The 27,612-nt window shown below is 41.4% G+C and overlaps 1 protein-coding gene across 1 annotated transcript in view; it reads left to right on the forward strand.

The window, feature by feature from the left end:
• The first annotated feature begins 270 nt into the window (after nt 1–270).
• hook2 (hook microtubule-tethering protein 2) overlaps nt 271–27,612 on the forward strand; it is a 54,415-nt gene continuing 27,073 nt past the window's right edge. The window contains exons 1-8 of the mRNA XM_087983293.1: nt 271–426; nt 5,796–5,881; nt 7,806–7,875; nt 16,824–16,874; nt 18,227–18,359; nt 19,902–19,969; nt 21,117–21,179; nt 21,760–21,837. Coding sequence (XP_087839419.1) covers nt 382–426; nt 5,796–5,881; nt 7,806–7,875; nt 16,824–16,874; nt 18,227–18,359; nt 19,902–19,969; nt 21,117–21,179; nt 21,760–21,837 — 594 coding nt within the window. The 5' untranslated portion in view covers nt 271–381. The remainder of the gene's footprint in view (nt 427–5,795; nt 5,882–7,805; nt 7,876–16,823; nt 16,875–18,226; nt 18,360–19,901; nt 19,970–21,116; nt 21,180–21,759; nt 21,838–27,612) is intronic.

The following is a 27,612-nucleotide window of genomic DNA, read 5'->3' on the forward strand; positions in this document are numbered from 1 at the left end:
GGGTCACGACTGCGCAAGCGCATTAGTGTTTAGTCTTGCGGCTGACGCAGAGGCCTGAGATGGGCGGGTGGTTGTTGGTCGGCGCATGCGCACCGGGAGTTTGGGTCTGGGATAGTGGGCGGGCTAAGGTGGTGGGTTAGTGCGGGCGCACTGGTAAAGGGGCGGAGTTGGTAGGTTCGGTGTGGTGGGCGCAGGCGCACTCGAGGTGTTGGTGTGGCTGGCGGTTGGTACGGAAGCCTGTGGGGGGGTGGTGGTGGAACGGATTGCGCGAAGGCGAAACGAAAGGGGGGGAAGGGAGAGACAGAGGGTGAGCTGGCACCGAGGAGGCAGCGGAGGTGGCGTCGTCGTTTAAGCCCCGCTCGTTACGGGAAAGGAAAAAGGATGAGCTTGGACAAAGCTGAGCTCTGCGACAGCCTCTTACTATGGGTGAGATTCTCAACTGTACCCCCTTGCCCTTCCTGCCCCCTCCTCCCTTCCCCACAACCTGCCTTCACTCACTGCAACAGCTCCTAGAGCTAACGCTTCAAGTGGGAACCCAGAAAATAAAGAAATAAGGTGTTTTCAGGAAGAAAGTTAATTTTTTTTCAGGTGCCATCCTCTCTCCAGCGGAGCCTGAAGACATCAGAGTTGGAGTGGGTTTAAAGGGGCAAGAGCTGGATTCTGAGTCCCAAAGAAATTTGGGTGAAAACCAACTGCAAGTTGCATATGACCTGAAAAGTTATTTTAAGAAAAGAGGCTGAGAGTAATTGAGGGGTCCAGAGTGATGAAGTGAATCAAAAGTTGCATTTGCTTAGCACCTGTCACAACCTCTTGATATTCCAAAACAATTTATGGATATGAAGCACTTTGAAGAGCAGTCACTGTTAGGAGAAACAGGAGAGCCAATTTACGTGCAGCAAGCTCCCAGAAACAACAATGTGATCATGACACAGATGAATCTATTCCTATTTTTAAAAAACTGTTGCTGATTGAAGAGTTACTGTTGGTCAGGATGTTAGGGTTAATTCTTCGAGTTAGCCGCCTTGTGATCTTTAGTGACCTCATGATACAGTCTGGGTTTACTGTATAATCTGAAAGAAGGCTCCTCAGACTTTCTTGATGCTGCACTGTGAGTGGCAACCTTCATATTGTATGAATAGTTAAAGCAACAAAGCTAGTGTAGCAAGAAAAGTATAGATAAAAGGATTATAAAGTTAAAAATCACAACACAAGGTTATAGTCCAGCAGGTTTATTTGGGAGCACTAGCTTTTGGAACGCTGCTCCTTCAGATTTATTTGGAAGTACTTGCTTTCAGAGTGCTGCTCCTTCTGAAAGCTGGTACTTCCAAATAAATCTGTTGAACTATAACCTCATGTTGTGTGATTTTTAACTTTGTACACCCCATTCCAACACGGCATCTCCAAATCATAGAAGGATTATGGAGGACACCAGAGCATGATGGGTGTCTGGAGTTTGTTGCCCAGTTTGATGATTGAAGCAGTAAACCTTCACATTGTTGAAAACATGTGAATCTGCACCTGAAGTGCTGTAACTTACAAGGCTACGGACTAAGGGTTGGAAAGTCAGGTGAGAATGGGCAGCTAGTTTATTCACCTGGCACTGACTTGGGCTGAATGGCCTCCTTCTGTGCTATAATTATCCTATTGTTATATGTCTTTATGGTCTCCCTTTTACCTCTGGGGATAGTTTGTTTTTGATCTGTTATAAATCCATCAACTTTCGGAGCTACCTGGATTATTCTTCTCCCGATGGTGCTGCTTGCAATTTTCCTCTGGTCTTCATAGTGCCTCCTAGCACCTGAGCTTAGGAAATAACCTCCAACCATTGAGGCTCTCAACCTTCACCCTCTTTGTCCGAAGATAAGGGCCACCAATCCTCTGTGAAAACCTTCTGTATTCAATTGATCAGCTTCTGCCAATTGTCCTACTTCTATCATGATCCTGCCATCATATTTGTCTTCCCCTGCTCTGCTAAAAACTGTAAAGTTTTTCTTTTCTGTTTTCTGTTCATGTGGTCTTCCCCTCAGTCCACTCCTAACTTTGTTTCCCCTTGATTGCTGTAAATATTCCTATATAAGCTTCTTATACCTGGAAAATTGTAACATTGCCTTTTTGTGTTTTCTCTGAAAATCAGTATCTGATTAAATATTAAAAGTTTGTTTAGCTCTAAATATACCTCTTTAAAAATGAGTTTTTTTTAGTTTCTCTAATATATATGAAATACCTTCTTGTTAAAGTGGAGTGATTTTAAAAAGGCTAGTTAGTGTGCAAAGTCGAGACAATAATACAGGTTTTGACATGTTACAGCTACTTCTTCCTGACTGTGATAATGTCTGATTCTGTAACTACGCTTGATATATAAGGCATTTGATTGTGTTTAAAACAGTCAATTTAACTATTTCATTATTGAAATGTGAGATTTTGAAAGTATTGGAACATTGTAGAGTGAATTTTAATTACACAATTTGCAATTTGGTAATAAATTTAAGTTTGAAGTAAATCCTGGTGTTGAGCATTCTAGTTAAGGGAACTTTCACCGTGCATGAGGAGCCAAAAGTTGGGGAGTTGTGGGTATTCTTGAGCATAACCTGGGCTGACAAGTCAGGCTTTTACTCTATTGCATCATCACAGATGCAAGCCTCCGGATGAAATACTAAACCAAGGCTTTGAATCACCTGTTCTGATTTAATTGAATATTAAAGATGCCAATGAACTAAAACAGGGGTTTAGCTTAAGTTTCTCATCAACTAATGCCACACATAGAAAATAAGTGGTTGTTTTGTCTTATCACATTTGTAAAAAGCAGCACTACAGAATTCTGCTATGTAGAAAAGATAGATAAATAAAAACTTCCATAAGTTTGCTACCACATTGAATATTTGAGGTATATGCATGCATGTATTTAAGAGGTAGTTGGATAATTACATTAAGATGAAAGGAAGAGAAGGTGTTTTATTGTGAGAAAATATGGTAGAGGAGCCTTGCGCAGTGTATAAGCACTGACCTAGATTTGTCTGGCTGAGTAGCTTGTTTTGTGAGCTCTGAGTATCAGCTTCACTCTGTTAGTTGTACTTTTACCTCTGAGTTAGGTTCTGGATTCAAACTGCCTGTTAGCCTAGTCTGTAAGCTCAAGTTCTCACATTTCAGTTTGACATTGAGAAAGTACCACCTTGTCAGAAATACTGGTATGACAAGGCCCCGTTTGCCTGTACCTAAGGATCTTCAAAATCCTATCACACTGAGAAATATGGTGTTCTTCCTTCAACCAGTGTCCTTACTGTTATATGATATTACCATGTGCAATTTGTCTCTCTCATTTACAACATTTGCAGTCAAGTAATTGATCATTGGTCTGTAATAATGACACATTTTATTTTTAAAGCAGTAACAATTTCTATGATTAAACCATCAAACTCATGGTTAAGATTGAGAAATTATCTGTTTTTTTTTAAATCACGAAATGACCATTATAAATTAACATAATTTATATTGAGCATTATAACTGTTCAGTTGAAGTTGGTTGAAGATCTGTCTTCTATTATTGTTTATTTGTTTAACTTTGGTCTCAGTGTACTGGTAAGTTGTAAGAATGAAAGGTGATCTTATTGAAACATAGAAGATTCTGGGGTAGCTTGTCACATTAGATTGGGACTTTCCAAAGTAGGTATTGGGACCCCAAGTTGAATGAAAAGCTAAAATTTTGAATACATGAAATCTCAGGCAATAATGGCTGTTGTGGAGTTTGAAGCAAGTTACAAAAGCAGTGCACCTACTCCAACAAACCTTCACTCTCCTAGAAGGGTTGTGATAATTTTCAAGCTGTCATAGTGGGAGAAAGTTTGGGAAGCATTGGGATAGATGCTGAGAAAAATGTTTCCCTTCGTGGGGGAATCAAGAACTAGAGGACAGTTTCAAAATAAAGGTTCTCCCATTTAAAGCAGAGATGATGAAATTGATATATGAATAGGAAGGGTTTGGAAGCATATGGGCCAGGTGCTGGTAGGTGGGACTAGATTGGGTTGGGATCTCTGGACGGTTGGACTGAAGGGTCTGTTTCATGTTGTACATCTCTATGACTCTATGACTATTTGGAATTCTCTTCCTCAGTGAGCAGTGGAGGCTGTGTCATCTAATATCTTCAGGGCTACATCGGGCAGATTTATAGTGTACAAGGGAGGCGAGGGTGAATGGGACCAAGCAGGAGTGAAGAATTAGACCACAATCAAATCAGCAATGCACTTATTGAGTGGTGGAGTGGGCTCAAGTGACAGAATGGCCTACTCCTGCTCAAATTTCTTATGTTCTTTTGTAAAGAGATAGTGGGACACCTCTCCCAGCAGCTTTCACTTCAAATTTCCACAACCATTTTCTTACCTGCACAGCATGGGGGAGAAATGGTTGTTGTTACTAATGTGGTTACTATTATTTTTAATATGAATTTTTTAAAAAACTGCCTATTCAATATAGAACATGCCTGTCCAAATAAGTGCATAAGAACACTGGGGAAGTGAGCCGAGAAATGACAAATGGAGTTTAGTATAAATAAGCGTGAGGTGTTCCATTTTGGAAAGTCAAATCAAGGTAGGAGTTTCATGGTGAATGGTAGAACCTTAAGGAGCGTAGTGGAACAGAGGGACCTTGGAGTTCAGGTGCTTGGTTCTTTGAAAGTGGAGACACAGGTAGACAGGGCAGTGAGGAAGGCTTTTGGCTCACTGACCTGCAACAGTCAGGGTACTGAGTATAGAAGTTGGGAAGTTATGTTGCAGTTTTACAGGCCATTAGTGAGACTGTACTTGGAGTTTTGTGTTCAGTTTTGGCCACCTTGCTCTCGGAAGGATGTTATTAAACTGGAAAGAGTGCAGAAGAAATTTACAAGGCTGTTGCCTGGACTCAACAGTCTGAGTTATAGGTAAAGGTTGGACAAGCTAGAGCATTTTTCTTTGGCGCACAGGAGACCAAAGAGGAATCTTATAGAAGGGTATCAAGCTCTTGAGAGGCATGGATAGGGTGAATGCACTCAGTCTTTTTCCCAGGGCTGAGGAATCAAAGACTTGAGGGCATCAATTTAAGATTACAGGGGAAAGAATAAAAGGGAACCTGAGGGGCAACCTTTTTACAGAGGGTAGAATGTATGTGAAATGAGCTGCCAGCAGAAGTGGTCGAGGTGGGTACATTAACAACATTTTAAAAGGCATTTGGACAAATACATGGATTATAAAGGTTTTGAAGGAGGTGGGCCAAGTGCAGGGAAATGGGGTTAGCATGGATGGTCATTTTGGTCGTCATGGACCAGTTTGGGCCAAAGGGCCTATCTCTGTGCTATAGGACACTGAGTCTCTAACCTTGAGCATTTGTCAAAATTGTAGCGTCACTGTTGCAATTTAATGTCCTCCTCTCTTCTGTGCTCAAGTGCTGGAATATAATTTGAAGCTGAAAAATGTGTTGCTGGAAAAGCACAGCAGGTCAGGCAGCATCAAAGAAGCAGTAGAATCAATGTTTCGGGCATAAGCCTTTCTTCAGGAACCCTGATTCCTGAAGAAGGGCTTATGCCCGAAACGTCGATTCTCCTGCTTTTTTGATGCTGCCTGACCTGCTGCGCTTTTCCAGCAACACATTTTTCAGCTCTGATGTCCAACATCTGCAGTCCTCACTTTCTCCTATATAATTTGAAGCTCAAGCCTCACAGAATTTGCAGTATTAAGTGAATTTGCAGTTCAAAAATATAGACTTTTTTTTTACTTTCTATTGATTTTTTTTTCTATTTGATATAAAATTATATCTCCGTCATATTTCAGCTCCAGACATTTCACGTGCCATCACCCTGCACTACTAAAGAGCAGCTGACCAGCGGAGTTGCAATTGCTCAAGTCCTTAATCATATGTAAGTTGTAAAAGAAGATTTAGGTGTATTTCAAAGTTAACATTTGGAATTGTGAATTGCTGATGTGAAATGTTTTTGCATAAGTTGATATTAATATGTAATATTGTGCAGTTTTTTGTAAATGAGTTAGAGTTGTGTTAGATTTGGACAAAGCTAATAATGGCTTTATAATTGGTACCTGAACAATGGGGGCATGTGCTTGATTCAACAGTTTCAATACATCTTTGCAAATATCAATAAAGTTCATGTGATGCCTGTCACATGGCAGGCATTGAACTACACTGCGAGTGACCCTTACTAAACAGGTTCAAGACAAACACGGGCCCTCGTGCAGCCAGCATCCACTGCTGAGTCCTCAATACAAGCCCCTTATACATTTATTGGGAGACATAAGCACTGCTCCCCATTATTGAGGAGTGTTCCCTCTCCAGACTAATCACATTAAAATCAGCAAGTGAGAAGGCTAACACTTGATTTTTGGAGATTTGCATTTGCTCAAGAAATAAAAATATATGTTGAATTAAGATACACAGACGTAATTGTATCCTTATACTTCACTATATTTAAAATAGGAACTTATATTATTTAAATGAAGTATGCTGTATACATATATGCTATATTACTTCCACTGTCAGGAGAGTGTGATTATGGTTGTGCACAGTCAGGTACCATCGGATGCACAAAAGGGAATTTAGAGGGGAGGCTTTCAGCAGAAACTGTGCAGACAAGATTTTTAACATATTAATTTGTCTTGGAGTCAATATTCTAATAGAAATGTGATATTTTTCATTTCTGGGGGAAAGTAAGTAGCACATTATGAAATTGTTTCTGTCCTGTCAGGAGGGCTAACTGCTGCCATTGGGAAAGATAAATTGTCAATCCTACCTACAATTTGAGGTGGTCTTCTCCTTTGGTACAGTAAATAGTTGGGAGGAGGTAACATGGTGGTGAGGGATTGGTTAAACAGCGCACCCATGCCAGACAGCAATACTGTTTTCCCCCTCCCTCCAATATTATCAAATAGCCTAGTCCACAATAGCATTTGTGAGAATGAGCAGTGGCATCTCCAGCACATGCAATTATTTCCATTTAATCTACTCCATAACACACAGTATGAATTTGGAATGAATGAAAATATATGTAACAATCTTGCATTCACTCTGTGCTGCCATAGATGACCATTTGAAAAGCAGTGCTATGCCTGTGTAACATAGAGATGTTAAATCTACTTTACTATGTGGAGCTGGTGACTTTGTACGCTTTATCTATGATAAGAATAAGGAGATTAGTTTTCCTTGGTATTGCAAAAAGTGGGTTGATATTTTCAATGCATCATTTAAAAGCTTTTTTATTTCTACGTTCATTGGACTTAAGCAGCCCTGATATTTTATTGCTAGTCTTCAATTGCTTTTGAGAAGGTTGGGGTGAGCTTGCACTCTTGAATAAAGCTGAGTGGCTTGTTAGGCCATTTCATATCATGGTTAGCAGTCAATCATTGCTGGAGTCACCCATAGGCCAGGCTGTGTAAGGATGGCAGATTTCTTTCTAGAGGCATTAGCAAACCAGATGAGGTTTTTGTGACAATTGTTTGCTATTGTCACTTTTGACAGTTTTAAAATTTTATTTGGTGCTTTATTCCAGATTTATTTAGTTAATTGAATTTAAATTCCTCAGCTGCCATGGTGGGATTTGAACCATGACTGTGTGACTAGTTCATTAACAAAATCAAAATGCTACTGTTCTTTGCTGCAGATATACAGAATTAATCATTGTGCATAAAGCGTTAGCATTAATGCAGTGCCTGAACCATAACTCGCTCATGAGTTTGTTGGTTTGTTATTTGTTAATCGTGACTTTGTTGAATAATTCACATCATTTTTTATATTGTTTTGTGTGATAGTTTTCAATTATTGCTTTTTTTCAGTGATCCTTCCTGGTTTAATGAGACCTGGTTAGGGCGTATAAAGGAAGATATCAGTGACTGGCGGCTGAAGGTATTGTGGTAGAATACAATTCTTTCAATTTTTTTAATAGTCTGCTCAAAACAAGCATGTGTTTTACAGTCAAACTAGTGCTAAAATGTATCCAGTCTGTTTCTGAAATGTGAATGATACAAAATAAGCAAAGTAATGTTTACTGTGGAGAAGGACATGGAAACTAGAAGACTTGAGGAAATAAATATGAAGAGAGTTTTGTATTACAGAAGAGGAGATGCTGGAGGTCTTAAAAGGCTTAGAGGTAGATAAATCCCTGGGATCTGATCAGGTATTTCCCAGAACTTTTTGGGAAGCTGAGCACCCTTGATGAGGTATTTGAATTATTGACCGCCACAGCTGAGGTGACGGGAAGACTGGAGGTTGGCCAATATGCCATTATTTAAGAAAGGTTGTAATGAAAATTCAGGGAACTATAGAGCAGTGAGCCTTACGTCAGTGGTGGGTGAGTTGTTGGAAGGGGTTCTGAGGGACAGGATTTGGAAAGGCAAGGGTTGATTAGGGATAGTCAACATGGCTTTGTGTGTGGGAAATCAGGTCTCACTAACTTGATTTGAGTTTTTTGAAAAGGTGACAAATGAGATTGATGAAGGCAGAGCAGTAGGCATTGTCGATATGGACTTCAGCAAAGTGTTTGACAAGGTTCCGCATGATAGACTGGTTGTAAGGTTAGATCACATGGGATCTGGGGGAGCTCGCCAATTGGATGCAAAGTTGGCTTGAAAGTAGGAGACTGAGGGTGATTGTAGAGAGTTGCTTTTCATACTGGAGGCCTGTCCCACCAGTGTGCCACAAGGATCAGTACTGGATCCACTGCTTTTTGTCATTTATATAAAATCATTTGGATGTGAAATTAGGAAGTATGGTTAATGAGCTAGTAAGATGACACCAAAATAGGTGATGCAGTGCACAGTAAAGAAAGTTATCTCACAGTACAATGGGACCTTATTCAGAAGGACCAATGGCCCGAGGAGTGGCTGATGGAGTTTAATTTAGATAAATATGAAGTGTGTAATTTTGGTAAGACTAACCAGGGCAGTCAATGGTAGGGCCTGGGAAGTGTTGCTGAACAATGAGACCTAGGGGTGCAGGTGCGTAGTTCCTTGAAAGTGCAGTTGTGGGTGGATAGGGTGATGACGAAGGCATTTGGCATACTTGTCTTCATTGGTCAGAATATTGAGTATAAGAGTTGGGGTATTATTTTTGCAGCTGCATAGGACCTTGGTGAGAACACTGTGGTTGCCGTGCTGTAGAAACCCTTTCATAAACTTGAGAGGGTGCAGAGGAGATTTACAAGGATTATGCCAGGACTGGAGGATTTGAGTTATATAGAAAGGCTGAATAGGCTGGGGTTTTTTTTCCTTGGAGCATCAGAGGCTGAGAGGCAACCTTTATAGATGTTTATAAAATCATGAGGGGCATGAATCGCCATGGGGAGTCCAAAACTAGAGGGCACAGGTTTAAGTTGAGAGGGGAGCAATTGAAAAAGGACATAAGGGGTAATTTTTTCGTTCAGAGGGTGGTGTGTGTATGGAACGAGCTGTCAGAGGAAATGATGGAAATTGTGGCCGGCACGGTGGCACAGTGGTTAGCACTGCTGCCTCATAGCGCCGGAGACCCGGGTTCAATTCCCGCCTCAGGCCACTGACTGTGTGGAGTTTGCACGTTCTCCCCGTGTCTGCGTGGGTTTCCTCCCACAGTCCAAAGATATGCAGGTCAGGTGAATTGGCCATGCTAAATTGCCCGTAGTGTTAGGTAAGGGGTAAATGTAGGGGTATGGGTGGGTTGCGCTTCGGCGGGTCGGTGATGACTTGTTGGGCCGAAGGGCCTGTTTCCACACTGTAATGTAATGTAATCTAAAAAATGTGTACAATTATGATATTTAAAAGGCATTTGGATGGGTATATGAATAGGAACGGTTTAGAGGGCTATGGACCAAATGCTTGCAAAAGAGGATGTTTTGAATGTCTGGTAGGCATGGACAAGTTGGACCAAAGGGTCTGTTTCTGTGCTGTGTGACTCTTTTACATAATGTAGAAATGATTGTCAGTTAGAACATCTTTGGACCAGAATATTGGGAGACTCCACTTACATAGAGAGCATATTCTGTGCTGAACTGGGGACACTGGGTCATCAAAGTCCTTCAGCAAACATAAACAGCAGTTGTCTCTGATTCCTACTGAGGATCATTACCTGGAGCCATTTGCTGGAAATTGCTCACGCAACAGGGACTCCGCCATGGCTGTGAATCTCACTCAAAATCAAATAGTCTTACCGTCTGGGAAAACAGCTATTTAGATTGTGCTCTGGAGACCTTTAAACATCAGTAGACCCATGCTAACTGCAAAGCAGTAGAGGAGGGAGCAGAACAAAACTCCCGTTGTCCTACCCTGAAACTTCTATGCCCCTTCTTGTTAGTACTGACTTGAAAGCCCATTAATTATCCCAAAGAGTGTCAAAGGATATTTTTTTTTTCTTACTATTGCATTGTATATGTGCCCATTCATTGATACTTATTTGGATCATGTTTTCTCTCTCTCTCAGCCAGGAGCTTGAAGCAGTTTTGATCCCATTTTCCTGCACAGTACCACAGCTGTGCAACAGATCAATTGTAAAGAAAGTACAGCTTGCTATTGAGTTACATGACTCAATAAGATTCTGATCCATGCAGTATATTAGCAATTCACAGGGCTGCAGGAAGATCAAAGCAAGCTTTGGATAAAGGATTGATTCATGGTTTATTCCATACATACTGAGAACCAAGTGGGATGACAAATAGTGTGACTGCATGTCATATGAGACGATCTTTTTGTATTGATGTTGGTTTCTTATGTGGTGACGCCTTACCACTATTAACAAGAAACTGTCACCTTACCCTGTCATTTCAATGAAATGCCATATTGGCTGATAATGAAAGATTCTTTCCAAAGTCTTGACTGAGTTAGCAGATCACAATTGGAATGACAATAAAAACAAAGCAGGCACAAGCCATTGAGCCTGCTCCACCATTCAAATGAGCCTGGTGGATATTCTATCTCAGAGCCACACTCCTGCGCATATCCAATGCTCCTTGATGCATTTCGTGTCTAGAAATCTGTCTATTTCTTTCTTAACTATATTCAGTGACTTGGCATCTGCAGCAGAGAATTCCACAGATTCATCCATTTCTCCTCTTCTTGATCTAAATAGCCTGTCCTGTACCTTTTGAGATCGTGCCCCCTTCTCTAGATCCTTAAATCCCAAAAAGCCAAGAGAATCTTAGCTACTTTACAGTTCTTGATAGAGAAAGGAGAATTTGCTGTGTGTCCCCACTTATATTCTCTGTTCATTGGCTTTTATTGGAAGTTAACACATGGGGTACAAGGGTCTTGTGGCACATTGATAGTATTCTTACTTCTGACCAGAAGATCCAGGTTCAGGTGTCACCTGCCATAGATATTTGTTGTTATGTATCTGAACAGGTTAATCAAAATACCTACACATGATTGGTGCACTGAGGGCAGGATTAGCATATAAGAAATAGGATCAAGAGTAGGTAATTCAGATTATGGCTAATCATCTACATTAATGCCACCTTTCTGCATGATCTCTATAGCACTCAATTCTGTAGTATACAAATAACAAATGTAACAGGTCTGTTCTTTAAACAGGTTGCAACACAGTGCCTCACTTTGAAATAAACAGTTGTTATAAGTTGGTCAAGATTCTCATTGACAGCCCATAAGTGCCCAGCAGTCTATTCAACAATGGTTAGAACTCTTTCTTTTCTCTTGAGAATTTTGTTACTCACATTATCTGATTGTAAACTATGGAAATGATCAGACTAATGTAACATGCCTGCCTTCTGCTTCTGGAAATCTGTTTAGTATTTGTTTCCTCCTCCTGTTAGTTCTTGATGTCCTGTGTGTCACCTGTACCACATGCTGGTCTGCTAATATTCACCCTAGACACAAGCAGTTTACAATGGTCCAAATGTTCTTAATCGGCTCATATCCCAACAGGTGCCTACAGCTTCGGGAAGAAATGTTGCACTTGTCAAATGGTTGCCATAAATCACTGAGTAGGTGACCCCAGTATTCTGCACTCAAACAGAAGTTGTACCCACTTCCCCCTCATAAGACCATAAGAGTGAAAGTAAGGCCATTCGGCCCATCGAGTCCACTCTGCCATTTAATCATGGCTGATGAGTGTTTCATCTCCACTTACCCATACTCTCCCCGTAGCCCTTAATTCTTTGCGAGATCAAGAATTTATCATTCTCTGCCTTGAAGACACCCAACTTCCCGGCCTCCACTGCGCTCCGTGGCTATGAATTCCACAGGCCCACCACTCTCTGGCTGAAGAAATGTCTCTTCATTTTCGTTCTAAATTGACCCCCTCTAATTCTAAGGCTGTGCCCATGGGTCCTAGTCTCCCCGCCTAACGTAAACAAATTCCCAGCATCCACCCTTTCTAAGCCATGCATTATCTTGTAAGTTTCTATTAGATATCCCCTCAACCTTCTAAACTCTAATGAATACAATCCCAGGATCCTCAACTGTTCATCGTATGTTAGGCCTACCATTCCAGGGATCATCTATGTGAATCTCTGCTGTTCATGCTTCAGTGCCAATATGTCCTTCCTGAGGTGTGGGGCCCAAAATTGGACACAGTATTCCAAATGGGGCCTAACTAGAGCTTTATAAAGTCTCAGAAGCACATCGCTGCTTTTATATTCCAACCTTGTTGAGAGAAATGACAACATTGCATTTGCTTTCTTAACCACAGACTCAACCTGCAAGTTAACCTTTAGAGATCCTGGACTAGCACTCCCAGATCCCTTTGTACTTTGGCTTAATGAATTTTCTCACCTTTTTGGAAATAGTCCACGCCTGTATTCCTTTTTCCAAAGACACAAGACCTCATGGAACTGGACGTGAGATCAAGCAAATAATACGGCCTGTGTTTCAAAGATTCTTTGAATTGGATGCCTATGATCTTTCAAAATGATGGCCTTGCTCTCCCATGCTAATAGTTCACTTTTGTGCTTAGTCAGTAAGCTGACCCCCTTTTTGAAGGGATTTTGTTTGATGCTGACATCTATGCTACATTAACAACATGCCATCACCTCCCCATTTAATGTCACTGCAGTAGTAATCCAGAATCCCAGATCAATATTTAGGGGGAAGATAAGTTCAAGTTCTACCATGGCAGGTGGTGAAATTTGAATTCAGTAAAAATCTGAAATAAATCTGGCCCATTGTCAATCATTGTTAAAACCCATCTGGTACACTGATGTCCATTCAGGAAGAAATCTACCATCTTTGGTCTGGCCTATATGCTACTGTGGGCCAAGAGCAATATAGTTGACTCTTAATTGTTTTTGGGATTCACCTAGCTAGCGATGAGCACATTGCTGGCTAGGTGAACAAATATTTTTAAAAATGGACAACTGCAACTATTACCGTGAACTTCAATTTTGAGGATCCAAATCAGATTGGTGTCTTTCACACAGTACCTAAGTGTAATTGTTAGATTTTATTCTCTAAAGTCAGTTCGGTTGCTTGCTTTCAAATCCATCTTTGGATGTTAATCTGCTCTGGTAATTTTAAAATTTGAATATTGAACTAGAAGCTGCAAGATGCTATTCACCTGCCTCTTTATGCCTATGAAAAGAAGTCAGTTAATGAGCATAATTATGTTCATTATCAACAGGGCAAGTATGAATGTACTTCAATGTTCTTTTCAGACAAAATGTAAACTTTAGACTTTGTATTTAATAATATAAAAAAGTATATCTGAGTAATTATTTCCTCAATTTAATATTGTTCAAGAGGATAGAGATCCATGCTTTATATTCAAGAATTTTCTCATAAATGGGCAAGGGTATCAAATGTTAATTGTGATGATAAATTGCAATCTCTGAATGTATCTTTTGTTCCTGTTCCTAATAATTGTGCTGAAAACCCAGAATCATACATCAATGCTGTAAGTAAATTAATTTGAAGTACATAGTAATGCACAAGATAAAATACATTTTCGATTCTCTAACTGGTTGGCATGAGATTCCTTTTCTGAAATTACAGTAATTTTGTGAACTTACAACATGATTGAGAAAATTGAGGCAGCACAGTGGCTCAGTAGTTAGCACTGCTACTTCACAGCACCGGGGACCCAAGTTCAATTGCAACTTTGGGTGACTGTGCAAACTCTACACAGACATTGTCCCTGTGTCTGCTTAGGTTTCCTCAGGTTGCTCTGGTTTCCTCAGGTTGCTCCAGTTTCCTGCCATAGTCCAAAGTGTGCAGGTTTGGTAGATTTGCCATGGTAAATTGCCCTGTTGTATCCAAGGATGTGTAGTCTAGGTGGATTAGCCATGGGAAATACACGGACATAGGGATATGTCGGGAGGTGGGTCTGGCTGGGATGCTTTCTTCCGCCGCCTACGAGCTTACTTTCACAATCAGGACTCCTGCCCACCTTCCAAGGACCCCTTCGCCCACCTCCAACACACTGCATCCACCTGGAAAAACACTCCGTGTTGGCCTATTACCCACCCTCGACCTCTTCATCTCCAATGCCGCCGGGACATTAACCACCTCAACCTGTCTACCCCCTCCCCCACTCCAACCTCTCACCCTCACAACGCGCAGCCCTCCAATCCCGACCTCCCAATCAAGCCAGCAGATAAAGGGGGCGCAATGGTAGTCTGGCGCACTGACCTCTACACCGCTGAAGCCAGACGCCAGCTTGAGGACACCACTTCCTACCGCTCCCTCGACCATGACCCCACCCCCATCAACAAACCATCATCTCCCAGACTATACAGAACCTCATCACCTCAGGAGATTTCCCACCCACAGCTTACAACCGCATAGTCCGGGAACTCCGCTCGGCCCGGTTCTACCTCCTTCCCAAGATCCACAAGCCTGACCACCCTGGCCGACCCATTGTCTCAGTATGCCCCACTGAACTCATTTCTACCTATCTTGACACTATCCTATCCCCCCCAGTCCAGGAACTCCTCATATACGTTCGAGACACCACCCACACCCTCCACCTCCTCCAAGACTTCTGTTTCCCTGACTCCCAATGCCTCATCTTCACCATGGATATCCAGTCCCTCTACACATCCATCCGCCATGACGAGGGCCTCCAAGCCCTCCGTTTCTTCCTCTCCCGACATCTCCAACAGTACCCTTCCACCGACACTCTCATTCATTTGGCCCGAACTGGTCCTCACCCTTAACAATTTCTCCTTTGAATCCTCCTACTTCCTCCAGACCAAAGGGGTAGCCATGGGCACACGTATGGGCCCCAGCTATGCCTGTCTCTTTGTTGGCTACGTAGAACAGTCGATCTTCCCTAATTACACCGGCACCACTCCTCACATCTTCCTCCGCTACATTGATGACTGCATTGGCGCCACCTCATGCTCCCAAGAGGAGATTGAGCAATTCATCAACTTCACCAACACATTCCACCCTGACCTTAAATTTACCTGGACCATCTCTGACACCTCCCTCCCCTTCCTGGACCTCTCCATCTCCATTAATGACGACCGACTTGACACCGACATTTTTTACAAACCCACCGACTCCCACAGCTACCTGGATTACACCTTTCTCACCCTACCTCCTGCAAAAATGCCATCCCGTATTCCCAATTCCTCCGCCGTATCTGCTCCCAGGAGGACTAGTTCCACCACAGAACACACCAGATGGCCTCCTTCTTTAGAGACCACAATTTCCCTTCCCACGTGGTTAAAGACGCACTCCAACACATCTCGTCCACATCCCGCACCTCCGCCCTCAGATCCCACCCCTCCAAACGTAAAAAGTATAGAACGTCCCTGGTGGTCACCTTCCACCCTATCAATCTTCGCATAAACCAAATCATCCGCCGACATTTCCGCCACCTCCAAACGGACCCCACCACCAGGGATATATTTTCCTCCCCACCCCTTTCCGCCTTCCGCAAAGACCGTTCCCTCCGTGACTACCTGGTCAGATCCACGACCCCCTACAACCCATCCTCCTGTCCTGGCACCTTCCCCTGCCACCGCAGGAAGTGCAAAACCTGTGCCCACACCTCCTCCCTCACTTCCATCCAAGGCCCTAAAGGAGCCTTCCGCATCCATCAAAGTTTTACCTGCACATCCACCAATATCATTTATTGTATCCGTTGCTCCCGATGCAGTCTCCTCTACATTGGGGAGATTGGATGCTTCCTAGCAAAGCGCTTTAGGGAGCATCTCTGGGACATCCGCACCAATCAACCACACCGCCCTGTGGCCCAACATTTCAACTCCCCCTCACACTCTGCCAAGGACATAGAGGTCCTGGGCCGCCTCCACCGCAGCTCCCTCACCACCAGACGCCTGGAGGAAGAACGCCTCATCTTCCGCCTCGGAACACTTCAACCCCAGGGCATCAATGTGGACTTCAACAGTTTCCTCATTTTCCCCTTCCCCCACCTCATCCCAGTTCCAAACTTCAAGCTCAGCACTATCCCCATGACTTGTCCTACCTGCCTATCTTCTTTTCCACCTATCCACTCCACCCTCCTCCCTGACCTATCACCTTCATCCCCTCCCCCACTCACCTATTGTACTCTGCTACTTTCTCCCCACCCCCACCTCCTTTCATTTATCTCTCCACCCTTCAGGCACTCTGCCTGTACTTCTGATGGAGAACTTTTGCCCGAAATGTCGATTTTACTGCTCCTCGGATGCTGCCTGAACTGCTGTACTTTTCCAGCACCACTAATCCAGAATCTGCTTTCCAGCATCTGCAGTCACTGTTTTTACCTAGCTGCTTTTCAGAGGATCAGTGTGGACTAGATGGGCCTAATGGCCTGCTTCCACACTGTGTAGGGATTCTATGTAAATGAAGAGCCAAATTCCTGACTAGTCTCTTTCTCTGTGCATCTATGAAGGATTCTAACAGTTTAAATTTCTTATATCCCAGGTAAGCAACCTGAAGAAAATCCTTCAGAGCATGATGGAATATTATCATGATGTGAGTATCCCTAAAGCTTGTTTGCAGAGTACATAAACAATCCGAAATTACAATGTTGCTGTACATAACAAGGAACTATGAATGTGTATTTGTGATCCCAGCTGATGGTTGTAATGGGCAAGTCAGATCTCAGAGTGAAACCTCGCTTGACAGGTCATGTATTTGGTTTCCTGAAATATATTTCCACCGGGTTGCTCATGCTCTTTTAACAAAAGAACACAATATAAGTGTGACAATTTAAAAAGGTCTGAATGTGAGCAGCACAAATAAAATTTCAGTCCTTTTCCTGGCAATGTCCTTTACAGCCATTCAACCCCGGTGAAGCATCTTAACTTCCTTAATTTACTTAACTGAAGAGGTTACAAACATTTTCTTTCAGTGACTTTCTACATAGTTAGCAGTTGTGATTTTTCCCCTAATATACATTGACACTTTGAACTGCCCTATGAAGTGGCCCAACAAGCTACTCAGTCCAAAGACAGCTGAGCATAGGTAATAAATACTGGCCTTATCAGGAAAGCCTGCAACCCATGAGCAATTTGAGTTGCAAAATGACTAAATTTATCAATCCCAATTGATTATCTCCCACCTTAGACCAATTGTGTCAAGTTTATTTAATTCCACTTTTTTTCACATTAAGTTCATGAAAAATGACTTACCTTGCTGCATTACGCATATGGAAGTATAAATTAAGCAATTCAAAAGGCCACAAGTTTAATGGTTCTCTCTGCTCCCTTTCTTCCCTCCCCTGGCACGACTGTGAGAAGGCAGTCTGTGAAGGAGCATCGATCGTAGTCAATTACCTTGAATCACTGGGCACCATGCAACCTCTGTAATTCAGAGCTACCTGGGTGTTGAGCCTACAGTAGATATTAATGTACATTACCAGTTGATCTGTCAGTATTATCGGGTGTGTGAGAGTTAAACCGAAGCTCTGTTTGCTCATTTGAGCTTAAAGTCTAATTGTACCACTCAAGTAAGAACAAGAAGTTTCTTTGGGCTTTCTGACTGATACTTCTCCCTCAACCAGTATTGCAGATTGTCTGGTGGTTTTTACATTATGGAGCACCTTGCTGTAAGGATGGGGTACCATGTAATATAAATGCACTCCTTTCCTGAAGTTACCAATTTGAAGAGTAATATGGAGCTCTAACTAGGAACTAGTGTGGGGTGTCCACTACATATAGAACAGAGAGTCCCAGATTCACAGTATGCTTAATGTTAAATTGGGAGAAAGTGAGGACTGCAGGTGCTGGAGATCAGAGTCAAAAAGTGTGGTGCTGGAAAAGCACAGGCAGTCAGGCAGCATCCTTTATGTTAACTTTGTTTTGAAAATAACTTTCTTTGTTCAGGTTCTAGGTCACCAGATTTCAGAGTACAATCTGCCAGAGGTCAATCTAATAGGAGAGCACTCTGATGCAGCAGAGCTTGGGCGAATGTTGCAGCTTGTACTTGGCTGTGCCGTCAGTTGTGAGAAGAAGCAAGGTAAGATGCCAGTTGTTATAGTAAGCCATGCCAACATATGAATCAGGAACATAAGTAAGCTGAGGCTGTGTCCTCTGAGAGGCATCTTCTCCGTGCCCACGGAGGATTGAATGGAACAATCCTCATCCTTCTAAACTCCATCAAGTACAGACCTAGAGTCCCCATCTGCAGCTCATATGACAAGCCCTTCATCCTCAGGATCATTTTTACAAACATCCTCTGGACACCCTCTAAGGCCAGCACACCATTCCTTAGATACGGGACCCTCACTGTATTCCAAATACTTGATCCTTGAGTAGCCTCAGTAGTACCTCCCTGCTCTTGCATTCAAGTCCTTTCAAAATGAATGCTAATGTTGTATTTGCCTGAACTTCAATAAATTATTTAAATATGATTCCCCTTACACAAAACAAAGCTGACCCTCCCTGATTACCTTTAGTTTTCCCAAGTGCCCAGCTATAACCACTTTGTGATCAATTCTAACGCCTTCCCACGATAGCTACCTCAGCTTTCTGATGGGCACTTACCACAATCTTCCGGAGGAACTGGACGCTCCAGTGTTAAATGCTGCCCTGTCATCTAGACATGTTTGAATTGAAAGCCTGTTCAGCCAGTCTTGGTGCTAAGAGTCTGTTGGTGAGTTGAAATCAGTTACTGCCAGTCCAGTTCCGAGAGAGTTCACTAAAACAAAACTGCCTGTCATTGGGTATAGCACATTGATAATTGGCTGGTAATGAAACATGTTCTCCTGAATCAACTTCAAAAGGGTCATCATATAATCCAGAGTAGAGTGACATAGGGCTTTACTCTGCATGAACTCTCACTTTACCAGATCTGGACTGCTCAATGCTGGCAGACTGGGTTCTTTTAATAGTTCTTTGAATGATGGTATCTTCACTCAACAACATCCAGCTTGATGAAGGTTTAAGAAGTACATAAATAATGAATACAATTATAAGTTGATGCTTCAAAGGAATTTGAAAGTTGGGAAAAGTAATGGGAAAAATCTACAAACTTGCCTCTCTGCAATGTTGCACTTTTCTTTGCTCTAACTGTTTTATTGAAAAAAAAAATTGCTATAGTTTTTTTCAGGAAAATTTTGTATCTGTTTTTCATTGCTGCCCTCTTCCTCAACGGGGCTGCAGTACTTTCCAGATCATGGCTCTCTCTGCATCGGTCACTAAGCCGGTTATTTGTCATTTGAAAAATCTTTTCTTTTTCTGCCTGTAACCCAGTCCACAAATGGAATGCTGTGCTGGCATGTGGCATTCCATTAAACAGCCCAGCTGCTCACTGACAAAATCCAACAGACAGAGTGTAAAGTTCAAATGGCAGTCAAAGCTTGAATTAGAAATCTGCCCTTGAGAAGGCAGACTTTTTATTCTCTGTTACAGGCTCTGGATATCTTGGGTTTTTTCTGAAGGTTCGCTTCGTAATTGAGATTCTTGTCCCTGAGATGTCTTCAGAGTGATTTATTTGGTGCTTGTTTTGAGCTCAATGAATGGGACACTGTTTGTCGACTGACACACTTTTCCCTTTCAGAATACATCCAGCATATCATGACCCTGGAGGAGTCTGTTCAACACGTTGTCATGACGGCCATTCAGGAGGTAAGCAGACTAGAGCTTACTGTCGCTGGGCAATATATGAAAGCAAAGCATTTCTTTCAAACTGCCTTCAGCCCGTGTAACATTTAGCTGATCTGTTTACAATGGAAACGTACAAGCAGAGCACTGTATAGCAGATATATCTGGTTCAGCTTCACGTTCAGTCTAGTTTTGCAATAGGTACAACATTGGGACATCTAGGTAATGCAAGGCTTCAGGGCACCAGTACGTTTCATTCTGGGGCAATGGGACATGTATGTTCGCTCTGACCCTGTAGAACACTCTGCCCTTCCAAATAGTTAGATTAATTCTCTTGTAACCACCTGAACAGACAGACAGAGCTCTTGTCTTAGAGTCTCGTTCCAAATGAAAGTCATCCAACAATGGAGAACTACGTTAGAATATTGACCGTTTTAAGTGTTCAAATTCTGGAGTGGGTCTCAAATACATGACCTTTACCCTTTGAGGCAAGAGCTAAGTTTCTGCTTGGTTTTGTTCATAGTATTTTTGCCCTAATATTATAGGTAGGAACCGCAGATTTAATAGAAGTTCAGTGGACAATAAAGGATGTTTATATTTCTGAGATTGTAGTAATATTCCTTCATCTACATTTTTTTTATTTTCCTACCCTGTCTTCCTGTTGTTGATTTTTATTTTAAGATTAGATTCCCTACAGTGTGGAAACAGGCCCTTTGGCCCAACAAGTCCACACCGACCCATTTCCCTCTGACTAATGCACCTAACACTATGGGCAATTTAGCATGGCAATTCACCAGACCTGCACAACTTTCGACTGTGGGAGTAAACCAGAGGAAACCCACGCAGACATGGGGAGAATGTGCAAACTCCACACAGAAAGTCGCCTGAGGCTGGAATCGAACCTGGGACTCTGGTGCTGTAAGGTAGCAGTGCTAACCACTGAGCCACCATGCTGCCCCTTCTTTGTGCACTTCAGCAACCAGAAATTAGGAATAATCTAACAACAATTAATTAAATGTGTCGAATTCAGTCCTTCGAGGCCTCGCTACGGATTATAAACCCCTTGATCAGTTCTGTCTCTGTCTCTCATTAAATCCACTTTGGATTTCCTTTTGCTGCCAATTTGCATGTAACACTCCACTGTTGATCATTAATTTTCATTCTGCTTCAGTTGTTGACCAGAGACCCTTGTGAATCTGTGCACAGCAGCAGCTACACTGACTTGGATTACCAGGTAAATTACTTTTAAGTTTAGCTATTTCTAACGATAATCTAGTTACAAAGATTGTGCTGATAAGTATAGTGGGCTTGTGGTGCCTTGGTGTCCCTACATCTGAGCCAGAAACTCCAGGTTCGAATCCCATCCCAAAACCTGATGGCCAAGGAAGGTGCATACATAATGATGGCTGAACAAGGTGATCAGTTATTAATCCCTTCGATACCCTATGGTAGGCAGCAGGAGTGGAAAAGTCTGCTGGTTAGTTGTGCTTGCCCAGGAATGATACATCTCAAACAATAGCCTCTGGCTGTCCCAGAAAATGTAGCTATGGAAATGAACATAATCATGTGATTTATCTCCCTCCGATATCCTGAGGTGGGAGAATAAGTGTTACTTTGTTTCAAAAATAAATTATTGACAGACATTTACAGTGGAGGTTATTGAGCAGTTTAGTTATTTCATACATTGCGTTAATAGTTAATTTAGACTTTGATATTGCTGTCTGGTTCATGCCATGGCTAATCTCGTATACCCGAAAGTGAATGAAGTAATACATTTTGAGCTTGTTGAATTAAAGTAATTGTTCATCTTCCAGTTGAAGAGATTCACTTTGTGTGACGAGGTGGATTCGAAGGATGAGCTCTCTCAGCGCTGTCATGAATTGGATCTCCAGGTATGTGCTAATCAATAAATTATACATTGTTAAAGTCTCTATCGCTCAAGAGAACTCGGGATGTTTGAAAGGAGCTAGTAACTCCTATTGACAACGTTGCACAAATAAGATAATAATTCTGCATCTTTTAAAGTTGTGACTGAGCTGTGCGTTTCTCAACCTCCCAGTCCACACCGTCTACCTACCCCATCAGCAACAGCCTCATACAAAGGAAGATTCAAATTTCTTTAAATTCCTGGGCAAAAAACTTTTCAATTGGCAAATGCCATAATTTCTTTTTTTAGCTTTTTTCTCCTCAACACTTCATTATTTGAAAGGCAGATTATGCTTTGTGAACAGGGGATAAAATAATGCTTTAAAGATTGTTTCTCCTTTAATAAAACATTTCATTTCAAGTGCAACACCTCCAGAAGTTTATTTTTACTAAGCAAAACTCTGTGATTCTAGTAGCTATTTTGTGTGACTGGCCCAACTCCTCTTGTTACCACTTCCTGAGGCAGCAAAGATCTGATGCTAAACGTGATGTTCATTCAGCCTGTCCTGTGTTGCAAACCTCTGGTTTTTTGCCTTCACATATACAGAATTTACATACATTTTTCTGCATTTACATGTCATAGAGTCATAGAGATGTACATCATGGAAACAGACCCTTCGGTCCAACCCGTCCATGCCAATCATTTATCCCAACCAATCTAATCCCACCTGCCAGCACCCGGCCCATATCCCTCCAAACCCTTCCTATTCATATACTCATCCAAATGCCTCTTAAATGTTGCAATTGTACCAGCCTCCACCACTTCCTCTGGCAGCTCATTCCATACCCATACCACCCTCTGTGTGAAAAAGTTGCCCCTTAGGTCTCTTTTATATCTTTCCCCTCTCACCCTAAACCTATGCACTCTAGTTCTCGACACCCCGACCCCAGGGAAAAGACTTTGTCTATTTACCCTATCCATGCCCCTCATAATTTTGTAAACCTCTGTAAGGTCACCCCTCCAAGATTATTTCTGTTAATAGAACCCAGTGATTAACTCCTTAAAATTAAACCGGATTTTAAAAGTGCTTATGGATTACAGTAGGTGGCACTCTTGAAAACCTCTGTGCCTTTTGCAGATTTGTACATCACTATGTTTTCATAATGGAGCCCACTAAAACCATTGAATAAATAGCTGGAAGGAGAACACTGATGTATAGCACTGTCTTTGTTATCAGAAGTAGGTTCGAGTTTGGACTAGTTGATATCTTCTGTCACTCATACTCTCAGCTGAAAGACATCCATGTCATCAAAACAAACCTATTTAGCCTCAATCTAACTGAATAAGAGGTGAGTTTGTTTGTGTTAAAATGTGGGGTTGTCCCAGTTTCTTGCTGTCCTCTCCACTGCCCTCTTCCAAAAGCAAGAAAGCAACATTGGCAAAGATCTGCAAATAGATTTCCAAAATAGTAAGTACCTCGCAAGGATTCTATTTTTTTTAAAACCAGTTTATCTATAAGGTGAACCATTAATGTATAATTCATTCCTGAATGAGGAACACAGCTTTGTTTGATGTCATGGTGACTTGGGTAGCACACTGGAAGTCCAGCCCAACTATTCCCAAAAGTTAAAGATTCTTAATGAGTTATGCAAAGGTTCCCAAATTTGATCCAGGTTGACAGAAAGCACAGACCAAGTTTCTGTACTTAACAATAATTGCTATTTATTAAAAGTAATTAAACTCTAGCTACAGATAAACAGTTATAAACTTTTGGCATAAAACAGAACTAATTAAGATGCTAATCCTCTTATAAATTTTCCCCTTACGTGCACACACGCAGGGAATGAAATGTAGAATATGGACTGGGAGAGTCTGGGACTGGAAGAACAGTTCAGTGGTTCCTAATCACAAAGATTGCTGACATGATTCTTATCCTGATCAGATGCTGCTTCTCAGTTGTTGTTCTCTAGATGCTTTTACTGGTCTTCAAGACTATCACTAGCTAACTTTTTAAAATACCTCTGACTTGTCAATTAAAAATCATAGCTCACAGGCAACTGCTTTTTCTTCAAGTTGAAAGTAGTTTATTCAGAAGGATGGAGTGAGAGTTTCTGGCAGTAGAGACCCAATGGCTGGTTTGTATTTTGTTTCCAGCCTTAAGTTGTTGGGTTACTTGAGAACTAATCACATGATTGTTGGCAGGCAGATAACTAGTCATTGGTTTATAGATTAATCAGCTTCTTGTTGCCAGATAAAACTCCACTTATATGCAACCCTTCAGCCAATGCTTCCTTGAAGTTCCTGGAAGCCAATGCTTGGAGGTCCACACACAAGGAGAAAACATCTGGAGGAGCAATGCCTTCATCTGCAAACACTGTTGTAGCCCACAGCTATACAAACTGTATTCACAATAAGTATAAATTATTTGCTTTCAAACCATGTAGCGATCCTTGTTTTTAAAGAAGGTCTTTCGCATTACAGTTCACCATTTTAAAATCACAAAGTTAAAAGTCTATACACTAGCGTTTTTCAAACAGTAGCAATTTGCCAATTTTTTGCATTGGGCTAAGGCAGGGTTTCCTAAAGTGTGAATCAGGACCCCAGGTGGGGTAACAAGCTAAATTCTTGGTGTCATGAGATCCAAGGGAGTAACCTCTGCTGTGGAGCTTCAAAAAGGTTATAACAGCCATGCTGCTGTGGTAGTAGGCTCTTGCTCTCTGTTATTACTAAGTGTCAGGACAAATGGGGTCACAGTGGAAAAAAGTTTATAAATAATATGATTTAAAAGGAAAAGGAATTTTAAAGAAAGTGTTTTGCTAGATCATGAATGAAGTATGGCACTGGTAAGTTTGTACTATTGAGTTTAACTTTATTGAGAGACTTTAATCAACTTGTAATTATGATGACTGCAGCAATGATTTATTTACTTGTGAAACCATGCACATGCTGCTACTGACATTGCATTCCTTTAACCAAGAAAGTAATAACAAAAATAATTTGATTACTGTTAATTGTGAACTGATTTTCCCTTAAAGATTATGCCAGGTCTAATTAATGTAACTGTAGAAAGATGTGGAAATTGCTTTTTTTATTAATTCTGGAGATGGAAAAGCATGCCAAGTGGTAGGATTGCCTCCTTTGCATATGCACTATTGTCATTGATCGTCTAACAATATTGGAGTTCTGGCTATGATGATGCTGTTCCAAAGTTGAACTGATTATTTAACTATTTAAAGCGGGGTGATTTCTAATTTCTTAATTTTAAAGTTTCTAACATAGCCATTACATAGTAACATTGATTTTAAAATAGTGTGCTCCACTGATAATTTTGTCATCAAATGGCCTTGGTGTTTAAGTACAGCGAATTTAGTTAACTTCATCAAAAAGATGAGTAGTCTACTGGAATGCTATGCTATACATGTATCTTCAAGAAAAGAAACAAGAAAAAAAACACTGGGTTGAAGAGAGTAGAATAGCACATGTCTTAAATCTGTGTTCATTTACATGTAAACTTGCAATAATAAAACAAGCCCAGGTAATTTGTTTGTAGCACACCATGTTCTTAGCTTCTTTTATTGGGAAATGAGAAGGCTGAGATAGGGCAGAGAGGTATCAAGAAAACTATGATCCAAGAGCCTGCCTCCAGGCAGAGCCCACATAAGGGTGGTTTTAGTACCTACAGTCTGGTATGTGTAAACCTTTACGGTTGCAAAGAACATAATACAGCAAATTTGCCAAAAGACGGAAACTGGTTTGTGATCTTGGGAAAATAACATTCACCTAAATCAATGTTGCAAAGATTTGACAGTAGGCCAGTTTCCCATAAGGGCCAAACTGTGTTTTTTATTTCATCCAATCATCAGTGCATCTCATGGTAAAACATGAGATCGCTATTAAGGTTTTAATGATCAGTCCAACTATGTCCCTGTCTTCCCTACAACAATGTGAGATTCTTGGCATAAATCTGCACAGTGACGGTGCTTAAAAACAAAAGCATCCAGTTTTTTTTAAGGTAACTTAGGACTGTTGGTGTTGTAGCAAGTTTTTTTGCACCATATTCATTTGGCTTTTCAAGGCAGTACTTTTGGGGAAAATACAGATCTCATCAAGTGTCCAACATTGTCCAATCCTGAACTTGGGAACTACCTTTTTATTAAAAAGTGATACTTATTCTACAATCATACCCCTCTTGTATGTGGGGTTGGGAGAGAGCATCTTTGTGACAATGCAACGTACTGTATCTTTTAAGATGAAAGTCTGCCCATAAGTTGGGTTCCAAAATCACCCTGAACCACCCACTGGATAAAATATCCTAGTGCAGAGACCAGTTTCAGTTTTGAGTATTTGTGTGTGCATCACAAGTACGATGCACCATTCCATGCAATCTTATTTTAATTATTCAGTTCAGTAATTTGTCTAATACATTTGCTTCATAAGGGCTAAAGAATAAGTGACAAAAAACTCTCTAAGGGAGCCAGGTTCAGGTAAGGTTTTAAAAACAGTAGATCCCTTCTTAAAAAATATAGTTTTAACAACATGGCTGTGCAGTATATTAACCTACTTGGAGTCAAAGTTCTGCATGAGCACAACTCCTATTAACAGTGTAACCTAAATGCTACCCTTAGCATGGCTATCATCATAATGGCTTAAATGTTCTGTTGCAATGCCATGAGTTATAAGTTGTCTGCAAAAAATTCCAATGTATGAAGTTAATTTGAAGCTCCTACATTTCAAGGAGGGTGTAATAAGGTGAAACTAATTTTTCATTTGTGAAAGCTTTCATAACTTGGTCATTTCAAGACCAAGTTCCTCAGTTTTTACGTTCCCACCTCTCCTTCCTCAGCTCAAGAGTTACTGAGACAATTGTAACACCCCTTCTATCACTCCATTAGAAATGGGTAATGTGGCATCACCAGTATATTTAGTTGGTCCTTATGACTTTGTTCAATACTTAGGATGAGATGGTGACGTAGTGCTAATGTCACTGGACAAGTAATCCAGAGACTTAAAATTCTGGGAACACCAGTTCAAATCCCGTCACAGCAGCTGATGAAATCTAAATTCAATTAATAAATCTGGAATTGAAACGCAGTTTCATGGTATCCATTACCAAGGTGATGGACAATTTTGTGTAAGTCCAGCTGGTTCACTGATATTCTTTTAGGAAAGAAATCTGCCATCCTTCTGCTTGTGATTTGTCCAGATCACTCCCACCTTGACATCTGATTCCTCCCAGCAGTCTGTAGTCCCACTATGGGCCCTCATTGCCGTACTCTAGGGACAGTTCCACATATTGTTGACTGTTAGTTGCCTTCTGAAACGGTCCAGCAAGTTTCTCAATTCAAATGCACTTGGGATGGGCAGTCTTGGATACCTACACCCAATTAAAACAAAAGTCATGAAGCAGTGCATCTGACATGTCTGTCAGCCATTGGTCAAGGAGCATATCTCAGGCAAAGCTTGGGGTAAGGAAGAGGAAGACTAAAAAAGAAAACTTAACCAATGACGAAAGATGTTGTGTATGATTCAGAAGTGTTGTTAGCTGCTGTGGAGAAGAGTATTACCCAGCTCATCTGCCTTCCTGGCTCTAAAGGAGCCAAGAAGTTGGCAGGAGTCAGACCTGACATACACTCGTCATTTGCCTGAAAATGGCTGTGCATGATTAACTTGATTTAGTGCTGCTTAAGTGCAGTTAATATTTATGAACCACAAAATGTCATCACAGTACTGTCCTGATGTTCCTGTTTCCAGTCATGTGCCATGTATGTTATTGCCTGTGGTTGTTCTGTTCCTTTTAAAG

This window comes from Chiloscyllium plagiosum, unplaced genomic scaffold (assembly GCF_037043375.1).
Source record: "Chiloscyllium plagiosum isolate Xiang-an unplaced genomic scaffold, Cpla_swu_hap1 HiC_scaffold_45, whole genome shotgun sequence".
NCBI classification, from domain to species: Eukaryota; Metazoa; Chordata; class Chondrichthyes; order Orectolobiformes; family Hemiscylliidae; genus Chiloscyllium; species Chiloscyllium plagiosum.